At 45.5% G+C, this 12,195-nt stretch overlaps 1 protein-coding gene across 1 annotated transcript in view; it reads right to left on the bottom strand.

The window, feature by feature from the left end:
- Positions 1-293: 293 nt before the first annotated feature.
- EP300 (EP300 lysine acetyltransferase) overlaps positions 294-12,195 on the bottom strand; it is a 68,865-nt gene continuing 56,963 nt past the window's right edge. Inside the window, exons 22-31 of the mRNA XM_075553626.1 lie at positions 11,682-11,759; positions 10,283-10,350; positions 9,519-9,669; positions 9,265-9,411; positions 8,786-8,899; positions 7,725-7,890; positions 6,845-7,009; positions 5,655-5,816; positions 3,796-4,077; positions 294-3,578 (exon numbers count right to left, since the gene is read on the bottom strand). Coding sequence (XP_075409741.1) covers positions 1,383-3,578; positions 3,796-4,077; positions 5,655-5,816; positions 6,845-7,009; positions 7,725-7,890; positions 8,786-8,899; positions 9,265-9,411; positions 9,519-9,669; positions 10,283-10,350; positions 11,682-11,759 — 3,529 coding nt within the window. The 3' untranslated portion in view covers positions 294-1,382. The remainder of the gene's footprint in view (positions 3,579-3,795; positions 4,078-5,654; positions 5,817-6,844; positions 7,010-7,724; positions 7,891-8,785; positions 8,900-9,264; positions 9,412-9,518; positions 9,670-10,282; positions 10,351-11,681; positions 11,760-12,195) is intronic.

Below are 12,195 nucleotides of genomic sequence, written 5' to 3'. Positions count from 1 at the left end.
AGGAAGACCTATGTGCCAAAGCACGATACTCATTTTCTAATTTCAAGAACTTGTTTGTAACCAATGTAATATTTTGTTGACGATGACCCCTCCCTTCCATTCTAACCCTAGTACCTATTGGACAGACTTCACCAGCTTTCAGTGAGCTATTTTCCTTTCCCAAGTGATTCTCAAAGCTGACCGAGTCAGCGGGAGGCTGTTGACAAACCCTCCTGACTCTTTACACACTGGCCACTTACACTGAAGGTATTCCCAGACGTTGTGCTAGCATGAAGTCAAACAAGACTCAGGTGTCTGTCTCACACAGTTTATTTAACAATAGGTAATAAGAAATCAAATTTAACAGTCTATACAGTGATCCAAAGTTCATATTTATAAGTAATCAACTTTAATTGCATGATTTACAACAGTTGAGGGTTTTTGCTTTCTATTTTCAAGTTTTACAGAAAGTGTGTGTGTGGGAGGAGGCAGGATAAAGAGGAAGAAAGCAAGCAAAGAAACCCCAGGGACACTTTGCATGTTAAAATCATCCCACCGGAATCGTTTCTTACCCTCTTTTTAATTTGTTCCTTTGTTAGATGTAAAAATAATGAAAAAAAAAATTCTTTCAAGAAACAGAAACCACAATATATAATACATCAATTTGGCAGCTGCCCCTGTATATTTTGAAAAAGTCTTTTTTTCTCTACATGTACAAATTATTTTAATACTTGAAGTTTTACGCTCAAGACTTACGAAATAGAAAATTTTCTGGAGCACAAAAGTTGACTTGAGGGAAGGGACAGGATTTTTTTTTTTAAACATTTTAAAAAGAATGAACATCTTTGCACCCAGAGAAAAAAAACTGGTATTTTAATATATATTTATATATATTTATATATATATAGAATGTAATTTTAAAGTAACATTAACCCCTTTTGTCCTCTGGTTTTAGAAATGTTCTTTTGTTTTTGTTTTTAACTCTTCCATAAAGTGAGGAAAATAGGGAAAAATGTCAACCATCTGCACCAGTAAATAATAACTATTAATATTACATATTTTCATTAATTTAAAAAAAATAATAAAACCTATTGGAGGTGCAAGGAGGAGAGCACGTGGTTGGCGTCACAGACCTCAGTGCCCTCCCAGTGCACATCTGAACCACACACACAGGGGAAAGGACCGGCTCAATAACCAGCCATAACAAAAATATATTCTTTATTCTACCATCCCTCAGGTTCATCTTGCACGTTTGCTTTAAACCACAAACGGTCACTACACAGTTCTTATGTGTTCCAAGGAAAATTGTCTTCTGGCTAAGAAAGATTCAAAAAAATTGTTTTCAGTACAAAAAGTCTTAAGAGAAAATAATTTTTTTGCTCCCAAAATACTACAAGGTGTCTCTAGTGTATGTCTAGTGTACTCTGCGAGAGGCTTGAATTCAAGTCTGAGCTCTCGGCGCCGAGTCCCAGGTCCGTGGCGCTTGCACCGTGGAGGTTTGCCATGCCTGGATTGCTAGCGAGCTGAGAAAGCATTGCATTCTGGTCCGGGTTGGCAAAATGCCCTTGCTCCATGGGGTTGGCCTGGGTAGCTACCAGTCCGGGGTGAGGGGAGCTGGTCTGTGGGGATACGTGGTGTGGAGAAGGCTGAGGTTGCATCCGTGGGGAGGGACTGGAGTGGGGGGGCTGGGACTGTGGCCGTGGAGAAGGAACAGGTTGTGGGGAGCGTACTTGATTGGAGAGAGAAGGAGGGATCTGCTGGCCTTGTAAGTGTGGGGACTGGGCCTGGTTTGGGAGCATGTGCTGCTGGGGGCTCATAGGGTTGGGCTGAGCAGGGGACCCCATCTGCTGCTGAAGGAGTCGCTGCTGATAGGCTTGTAGGCTGGCTCCAGCCTCGGCGCCCAAGGCTTGGGGAAGCTGGCCCATCTGTCCCATATTCCCTTGCTGCATCTGTTGCATGTGATGCTGCATCCGTTGTTGCTGCTGCTGTTGCTGCTGCGGGGGATAGCCAACTCCCTGGGGTTGCTGGAACTGGTTATGGTTGGCCATTCCAGGGCCTATTCCTGGCCCTGCGCCCTGCTGCTGCATCATCTGCTGCCGTCTCAAGATGTCTCGGAACTGTGAAGGCATGGTGTTGTGATTCATGTTCATTTGCTGAGCCTGGGGGCTCATGCCTCCCATGGGTGGTGGAAGCTGCTGCTGCGGTTGCTGCTGGGGCAGGCCAGCTCTCTGGACGCCTGCCTGCATGGGGTTCATGTTCTGCATGGCTGGGTTGGAGTGGACCCCCTGCTGGCCTGGCATGGTGGGTGGCTGCAGCCCGGGCTGGCCCTGGGGCATGCCTGGCTGCCCAGGGAGGGGCTGTGGATTGGAGTTGGCATACTTGGCTGCCCGCTGCTTGATGAATGCGGCCAACAGCTGGGGATTGGCGTGAAGGATACTAAGCACCTGTTGCTGCTGCAGGGGAGAGCTGGGAGACCTGAGAGTCCGCAAGAGGTTTTGTAAGGCTTGTTGAGACACAGTGCTGCCTGGTTTGAGGGGGCTCACCCCGACCTGTCCCAGTCCTGGTTGGGGAGCCATGTTCAAGGGCTGGCCATGCTGAGCCACTGACATCATGGCCGGCCTTGGCATCCCAGACTGGAGCTGCTGGGGTTGAGGCAATCCTCCCTGGGCCCAAGGTGGCTGTTGTTGCATTCCTGTGGGACCCATCCCCTGCTCCAAGTGTCCACTGGGACCTCGGGCCATGGGGGGTGGATTCATACCCATTGGGGGCATTTGAGTTATCTGGGGCACCTGGTGCTGGACTGGCCTTTGAAAAATTTGCACATGGGCCATCTGGCGCTGCGTCTCGGCTGCCCTCTGAATCTGCATTGCCATCTCCACTGCTGCAGGTGGAGGCCCTGAGAGGGGTGGCTGAGCTGTCTGAGGTGGGGTTGGTGGGGTCACCTGGCCTGCAGCCTTGCCCTGGGACACAGGGCCAGGAGCTTGAGTTCTAGGCAGGTAGGGAGGCATGCTGTTGGGAGGAGTGGGCTGGGGCTGAGAAGTGGGCTGGGGCTGGGGGGTCTGTGGGGTGGCTGGCTGCTGGCCGGTTGGGGTGGTTGGTGTGGCGGGTGTCGGGGAAGGCAGGCCCTGTTGCTGGCCCACCACACCAGTCCGTTGCATGCTGGCCATCCTCCTGCGGAGCATCTGGGCCTGCTGGAGGCGGTGCTGCAGCTGCTGCTGCCGGAGCTTTTGCTTGATGTTGAGGCAGAAGGGCACAGGGCACTTGTTCTCCTGGCAGTGCTTGGCGTGGTAACAGCAGAGGGCAATGAGCTGCTTGCAAATGGGGCACCCGCCATTGGTTTTTCGCTTGCAACCCTTGGTGTGTTGCACAACCCGCTTCATTTTCTGGCAAGAGGGCAGGGAGCAGTTGGCGTTGCGGCACTGACAGGCGTGGACCAGAGACTGGATGCAGCGCTGGATGCTCAGGCGGCGAGAGTCTCCTGGGCTCTGGGTGGCTGCAGCCTGCTGGTTGCTACTCTCATCGTCTAAGCCAAGGCCTAGTTTCTCCATTTTGTGGTCATGGTTCTTAGTGTTATAGCAGGTGATGCACAAGTCGTAATCCTGGAACAAAAAGCACAGGAGTGCAGGTCAACCCTCCCAGATCCAACTCAATCTAAAGCCTTTCAGGGGGTGCCAAGTCCCTCCATCACCCAGTGACTAGTCTCTTCAGCCCCAGTGGTGAGGCTGGTGCTCTCCACCCTGTCCTACTAAATCACCATTGACCCTGAACCAGGGCCCCAACAGCAGCTCTAGCTGCTTGCATGCCTGAGGGACCTACCTCACAGACGGTGCAGTGCCAGCGCGTCTCCACGTGGTGCTTGCACTCGTTGCAGGTGTAGACAAAGCGGTCCTGGCTTTGGGTATGCAGCTCCACCAGCATGCACATGGTGGACCACTGGGCTCTCCTTAAGGATGAGAACTCCAGGTGCTTGTCCCTTGCGAGGGTGAGAAAGGCGTCGCGCCCGTCCATCAGATCACAGGGGATGAGGGGATCAGGATCCACGATGGGAGGCAGGGAGTTGGCAGTAGGGCCAGCGATGAGGCGGATTACAAAAAAGACCTGTGAAACAGACCAGGTGTCCCAACTTGGCACTCGAGTGCCACTTGTGGGAACAAGGAATAGAGGATGGGGGGGCAGCAGGACCCCATCAAAGCTAAGGGATGTTGAATCGGTTTTAAAGACAAGACCACACACCCTAGTTCTCAACACAGACTACTACAGTGGACCTACAATTTCTAGCTTATTTTCTTCTACATCTTATAATTCTTCAAATAGGTTGAGCTCAGGTAGAGAGCACTTGGACAGCAGACATTCTGTCTACAATAGTACATTTTAAGACACTGTCCAGGGTTAAAATAGAATCTAATCACAAGGAAACAAATCAGACTAATCCAAATGGATAGATTCTGCAAAGAATGAGACCAACTTTTGGTCACTATGGCCAGGGCCAGGAAAAAGGACAGAGCTGGTGGCTGCTTGAAATGAAGGTGATTGGGAAGGAGGTAGGCTGCCAGCTCTTGGCAGGACCATGTGGACTAGGCGTTAGAGGCTGGTGCTGTGCTAATGAGTTTCCAAGGTGGGACACAAGTCACGTGGTTATGAGATTACAAGGGAAAAAAACCAGTAAAATGTTAACTGGTGATGACACAGAGGGCATTTGGGATGTTCTTTCTGTGCAAGTTTTCAACAAGATTTCTGTTCTTTGTAGTCTGAAAACTCATCATCAACAACCATTAAGGTCCATTATCCTTTGTATAAAAACTGTAACAGAAAGCTGGTGTGCTACATATATTTGAAATTAATTTGAATATATCTAAATCAACTCTTACTAGACAAATAAAAGGTAAAATAGCACCTCGAGAAACGAGGGCTTTGTGAATTAAATGCAGTCTCGACAGAGACTGTGGACAAGTACGTACACTGGTAGCAACACTTGCGATGTTTGCAACGCTCGGCTAAAACGCGAGGGTCTTTTGAGATGAGATACATTTCTAGAAAAAGAACAGACGGCGAGAAAGCACACACCGAGCAGACACAAACCGAATAAACTGATGCTCCAAAGCAAAGCCTGATCTTGCCAAACCTGGTGTGCACTGGTGGGTCTGAGAAAGCACTGAGTGAGAGAGAAGGCCTGTCACAAGCCACTCCACCAGCTGCTCCCCAGGTCTCCAAGTGAGCACAGCAGGGAAGATAGCCTAGCTAGTCCACTTCCTCCCACGACACCCTCACAGTTGATTGATTCTACTCTTCCTTCTGCCAATGCATAACTAAGATCAGAACTTATGACCAGATTCATAATAGTAGATTCTTAACTCTTACTGGGTGACCATTACTCACAGCTGCTTCAGACTAAACCAAGCCATAGGACAGAGTCACAGTGTAGAGGCCAACCCCCAGCAATCAATCCCAGGCTTTTCCCAATTGAGGCATTAAATAAGGCTGAAATTGCCACGACTGTCAATAAGTATATTTCAAACAGCTACAAACCTTACATTTCCCGTCATCACCACCAAACCCTTATCCCCTCCCCTTCTCTTACCCATCAACAAGACCTTCTGTTCGAATTTCAAACTGCTGGGCAGAAAGTGTTACAAAATCACCTTGGCCCTTGCTCCCCACCCCTAGGCCACTCTCACCTCTTTGTGCTTCTCCATGGTGGCGTAGAGCTTCTGCGAGAGGTCGTTGGATACGCTGGGCATGCCGGGCTTCTTCTTGTTTCCCCTACTCAGGCTGCTCTTGTTTTTGCTCGTTTTCTTGTTATTCTTCTTTTTGGCATTTTTGCTATCTCCCTTGGTCACCTGCAGGGTAGCACAAGGACAAAAAGGTGTTCACACTTTCACTAAGAAAGTGCCCTGGAAACTAGACTGAAAGATGGTGAGCCCACCCGCTCAGGTCTTTCATGACTTGCTCTTCACTGACCCTCTCTTCCTATTTCTAGTACTCCTTTAAAAAGAATGTTTCTGTTGGAATCTCCCCAACTCCTCCTTCCCCAGTACTTTCCTCGCCTAGAACAGCCTTCAATTTGTAGATCCCTGTGAACACAAGGAGCCTTGGTGGTACTGTGAGTTAGGCATTAAGCTACTCTGCAGGAGAAAGACTAGACTGTTCTCATAAGGAGCTAGTCTCTAAGGCCTACACAGGGTTACTGATAGTGGCTTTGGAGTTTTGGTAGGCATGGCCCCAGCATTGTTTCCAGGGAACAATGAGTGAGGGACATTTAGAAGGGCATGGAATTGGGGTGACAGAAGACTTGACTCCACATTCTTGACTTGGAAAAACACCCAATGAATGAATGAATGCTACATTAAAAAGCTAAGAGTTCTTTTATTAAAGTATTTAAAGGACAGCTTCAACGTGCATATCACTAACTAGCCAGCTCTTCATGGGTCAACTACAGAAGATGCCAGGGCAATAACTGAGCAAGGGTACTCCTCAATGAGCCACTCCCAGATTGGGGCTGGCAAATTATGGGCCGGCGTGGTTTTAAATGGGAATGGGCTTCATGTTTATAAAGGCTTGTTAACCCCCTCCCCACCGCCCCTTCTGACAACAACAAAGACCACGCCAGTGAGAAATATTTTTCACCTGGTCCTTTATAGAAAGTAAAGTTGGCTAACTCCTGCTCTACACCAGTCATTTTCCATCTGTTTTTCAAGTTTCTGTTCTACAAATGAACTTTTATCAGTGGGTCTGATGTTAAAAACGTTGAAAATCACCGAAACAGAAATGGCCATAGTTTTTATCTGAGGGGACCGAAGCAGCTTTCACAGTGAAACGTGTTATCAAGTCCACTCTGGGTGCAAGGGACAAAAAGCCACCCACTCACATCTGTGCTTTCGTTGCTGGTGTTCTCCTCTCGCTTTCTCTCTTCCTCCTCCTGTTCCAGCTCTTTGATGCTCTCTTCCAGTACGTTGGGCCAAAAGTCCCCCTCAAAGTAAGGCAATTCCTTTGCACTGGTTAACCGATCTTCAGTAGCTTGTTTGAAAATGTCCTGTAAAAATATCCACACAGAGAGATGAGGGTTTGTTTTCATCTTCCCCACAGAATGGGCCCACGTAGGAGTCATAACATTAACAGTGAACAGGCTTGGATCTCCAGTGCCCTCTTCCTCCAGTCACCAATCAGGGCAGGGAGGTTCTCTGGCTCTGGCCTGCTAGAACCACAGCAGAGGCTATCATTTAGAGTGGGAATGGGATGCACAGTACCCCTCCTGGAAGATCAGTCTCTCACTGAAAATGATGTTCACACCACCAACCCCACTGACAAGACAGGTACTGGACACTGTATGGAGACAAATGACTTGCAGGGTTGCTTGGGGAAATATCGAGTGGATTTTTCCTTGCCATGTGTAAAACAAAATTATTTATTCAGTAGTCTGAGTTTGTATCATGAGACAGCCTTATTTATAAATTTTCAATCAGTCCCATCCTGGTTGTTTTGCTGATCTATAATTCTTTTAAAATTCAAAATACCCAAACAAAAAGTAAATACTAATATACTCAATGTTTAATGATCATTAATCATTGTCACACCTTAAAAATTAGGGGAAACAAAAGTATCAACACATTGTCATAACTTTAACAAATGATACCGAGGGTAGAATAAATCTAAGGTTTTTGTTACAGCATTTAAACGAGAGATACAAAGCAAAGCCACAAGATCGGCAAATGTAACTATTATCTCATTTCAGCTGTGTTCCAACTGACCTTGTAGTCGTGGACAATCCGCTCCGACACAGCCTTGTCAAGCATCTTTTTATACCACTCCTGCAGTCGCTTGGGTTTGGGGATCTTCTGGTCAGGTGGGTGGCAATGGAAGATGTAGTCATCTCCCTCACTTGGGGGACATGCCCAAATATGTCCTGTTGTGTAGCTATCAACACAAAGAAAATGAACACTCAAGGAACTGGGCCATCCATTTTGGAACTAATGCCGCACTTTAAGCCACAAGGTGGAGCCAACACCTGAAAAGCGTACAACTCAGCTTTAGACCAAAAGGTCAGAGGTGGGCACAACCCAGAGCACGAATACCAGTGTACCCACTGGCTACTTTTTTGGAGGATACGGAGCAATCCTGTGAATTTTAGTCATAGAGGTGATGATTTAATGGAATTGAAAAATCCCAAATTTGCATTTTCAGACCAAATGCAGGATTTACACCGCAAAGAAGTAACAGACCCATCTTCAACCCCAAACCTGCTACCCACTGAGTTGATACTGTCTCACAGAAACCCTATATAGGTTTTCTGAGGTTTTGTTATGAATCTTTATGGGAACAGACAGCCTCATCTTTCTCCTGTGGAGTGGCTGGTGAATCTGAATCAGTGATTCGGTGTGCTTAGCAGCCAAAGACTGACCCGAAAGCGCCAAGAGAGCTCAAATTTCAATGGCAGACTTAAAAAAAAGTGTAAATTCTAAGAGGAAGGTGAGGTGGCGGATCATCTTGAGTAGAGGTAAGAAACCAGTCTAATGTTCTTTCTTGACTTCCAGGTGGCAACACATGCAGCTTAAGATCCCGAATCTCAAATCAAACTGTCACTAATTGCTTAGTTGAACAAGTTAAAATTCATCTAGTACCAAGAACATAAAGGCCTTTTAGGGGTTGGGCTGAGTCCAATTATGGCCAAAGTGTCCTTTTCTTTCATCCTGGAAACATTATCCACAAAAGGGCTTCCACACAGCTGCGAGATGAAAACCAAGGTGAGAAAAAACCCCAGGTCTCACACTAAGGGATTTTAACAAAGAGCATTCACTATCAATATACTTACCCCAATTTCTTGACATACTCTAAATATCCAATTAGAATTTCATGATAGACAGCAGTCCTCAAGCATTTAGGGCGGAAGAAATGGACACTGTCCAGGTAAGAGATGTATACTCTCCTGCATCGAGGGGAGAAAACCTAAGTCAGATAGCGAAAGCATGCCCTTTCTCTGGGGCGCTCTGCTCATTTCAGTTAGTTAGTAATAATGCTCCACATACATTATGGCCAGTTAGGTCAGTGGATAGCCTAGGACCTCTTTTGGGAAGTCTGCGAAATTATTTCTTCGTTGGATGTGTGGTAGCGAGCAGTCCCTGCCTGGCATGGGAGCTTCCCATCCTCCCATATTCATAGCAGTAATAACCGTTATGGGCACTTGAGGTTTACAAACCATGCACTAACATTTCCCCCTTAAGCTTTCCCCACTATCACAACTTGAAAATCTAACCCAATTCAAAGGCAGCCAAGACTCTCAGTCAGTCATACCTCTGATTGGGTGGGGGGCAGTCAGAGCCATACTCTTGAACATGCATGCCAAAGAAGCACAGGTCAACGCCGTCAATTTCTTCAAAGGCGAAGAGGGCTTTGGTTCGATATGGGAAGGACTCTGCCATCTCACCACTATCTACAAACCTGCATGAAACAGAAAGGAGGGAAAACCACACTCTCTCTCTCGCCCTCAGAGGGGGTTCATCCACAGCCCACCTGCATGAGAAGGGAATGCGGAAATGACCAGATACCTTGCTTTCATGCCAGGTTTGACTTCCACAGTCTTGTCAGAAGCATGAACTACCCGCACTGTAACTTCTCCTGACTCAGGGTGATTTTGTCGCCTCAAAAAGTCATTCACACGATTCTCCAGAAAAGTACCGAGTCTGGTAGATGGCAACCCTAGCAACATATAAGTTCAACAGTTACCAAGGTACAAATTTATAATTACCAATCTTCAAGTTCAATCTCAAAGGTCCTTTCTCCCTTGTCGATAAAAACCAGGATAACTTGCTAGATAGTTTAAAAAGTCAGCAAGGCAGTAAAGGTTAATTATTTAAAAAAACAAAAGAGAGGGATCATATTCATGTTCTTGGTATTAACCCACTTTTAGTATATGAAGGCCCTTCAAAAGTTCTTGGGTATACTTCACAATCTTTTGAAGCTCCTTTGTATATGTTCCAAAAGTATCAGAAGTAATACTTTAAACATTTTCTCTTAGATAAAAGAAATACAAAAGCGAATGCCTATGTTTGATGAATATTTACCTAACAGCCCCCAAGAAGATCCCAAAAGGCTAGAGTCTGCATAGCACTGAGGGACCCATCATGGGATGGCACTTGCGGCTCATAGAAGTACCCCAAATAAGGAGAAATGTCTCCGAAATCTGTGTCTTTTAGAGGTCTAATGAATTTATTCAACAGCAAAAAAATACACTACAGTTCAATTTGAAATAAAGCATCTTCTCAACTTGGCTAAGGAATGCTGAGATTTATCCCGGGAAAATACAACTTACTTTTAGCAGAAAACTTATTTTCTTTTCTAGTTCGCCCAATTTTCTTTAAACAGCCATCACAGATAAAACTAAAACAAAAAATAATAATTTATGAATTATCAAGGGTTCATGAGGGCGAAAAGGCGGGGGAGGGAGGGAAAAATGAGCTGATACCAAGGGCTCAAGTAGAAAGAAAATGTTTTGAGAATGACGATGGCAACAAATGTACAAATGTGCTTGACACAATGGATATATGTATGGATTGTGATAGGAGTCCCCAACAAAACGATTAAAGAAAAAGCAAAACACAAAACCAAGATTCTGCTTAAACAAAGAAGCATTAAAAGTAACACCTACAACAAAAACAATCTTCGGAATGAGATTAAAAAGACAGCCCAGGAGAAATATTTCTAACTATACACTAAAAAGTCGATACAACTAAAATAAGGAAATTTGTTGGTATCAGTAAGAAAAAGACTATAAATGACAAACAATCATGAGATACGAAAAAGGGAAGACAGGACTAGACTAGATCACAGAATAAAAGGGCTGCAAATGGAATCACTTTAGGACAGATGCAAGTGGATATAGAAAAAGGAAGAGAAACTATAAAACAAAGTCCAGCAAGAATAACTACCAGTTCCTTCCACTCTAAACAAGGTACACTTAAAGACAAGTCACAGCGAAAACAAAAAGCAGTTACTTAATGACACCTACTACAATTTCCTCAGTGCTACTTTTTGGACTAATTCTCTTAATTAGCCTCTCTGTTTCCCTGGGATCTCCAAATCAGCAGCCACAGTGAAACAGCAGGGGGCAGCATGGAGTCCTACTCGAAGATGATCCCTTCCTTCAGAACACAGCTATTCCTATTCCTGGAGCGAGAACCCAACCCGAGTGCGGTAGATGGACTCACAGACGACATACTTACTAGGCGTTCCCCAAAATGCCATTAAGTGCAGCCTGTGATGGATATTCGGAAGCAAAACTTAAGAGGCCAAGAAAACCAACTTTATTAACTCTATATTCATTTCTACGCAACTCTACTCGCACCTATGGGCAATTATAACTTTGCTATTATTTCCCTTGAATAGTTGTGAAAACCAGAGCTTTACTAAGGCCATCATTTAATGTACCATTCACGAGAAGCTATTTCTCTCTATTTCTCTTTTAACTTTTCTGCTGCAGTCTAAATGGCCTTCAAAATCGGGCATAACTAATTGCAGCAAACCCTTTATTAGTTCCTGGTACTACAGACCACATACAAGTATTGTACTTTTGATTTATTTAAAACCAGATTTTAAATTATTTCCCCCCCAATCTTCAGGTAATAAAGGAGCGACTGTGAAGTCATTGCACAGAAGAGAAAGAGTCCTCAGTCACAGCAGACTCCTGGAAAGAAAGCTGCTGCGAGCCTCACCCAGTTGGCCAGATGACCTCGTGATGGAGAACACAGATCTGATGCATCTTCCTTCCACACTCAGTACATTCGACAAACCTGGAATGCAAGCCCATCCCCCAGATTAATTATCAGACTTTTCAACCAGGGCAAAACCTCCAGTATTTCCCTTGACGTTTGACACCTCAAAAGACAGCCAAGGAATTGACATAGGTTTCTGTTTTGGCATTACAGACAAGTAAATTTCAAAGTCAATTCTAGGACCAGTGAACAATCATGACACCACCCACACAGTCTCATCTTTACATTATAGTACGTTTCCAGAGCTCTGATGAGCAGCCTCCACACCCCTGCTCCAGGAAATGTAGAGAACAGATGGCATGGGTTAAACATGTAACAGAGCTAAGGTTGTTTGGGTGCTGCATTTGGACTTAGAAACACCAAAACATTACTCAATTTAGTGACATGCTACACTTAAAAATTATGTCTTCCACCACCCTAAAACTAACAGCTGTGCGCAGGTCATAATAGTTTA

The sequence above is a fragment of the Tenrec ecaudatus genome, chromosome 6, assembly GCF_050624435.1.
Source record: "Tenrec ecaudatus isolate mTenEca1 chromosome 6, mTenEca1.hap1, whole genome shotgun sequence".
Classification (NCBI taxonomy): domain Eukaryota; kingdom Metazoa; phylum Chordata; class Mammalia; order Afrosoricida; family Tenrecidae; genus Tenrec; species Tenrec ecaudatus.
The sequence above is the reverse complement of the archived record's forward strand: the minus strand, read 5'-3'. Positions and strand labels throughout refer to the sequence as shown.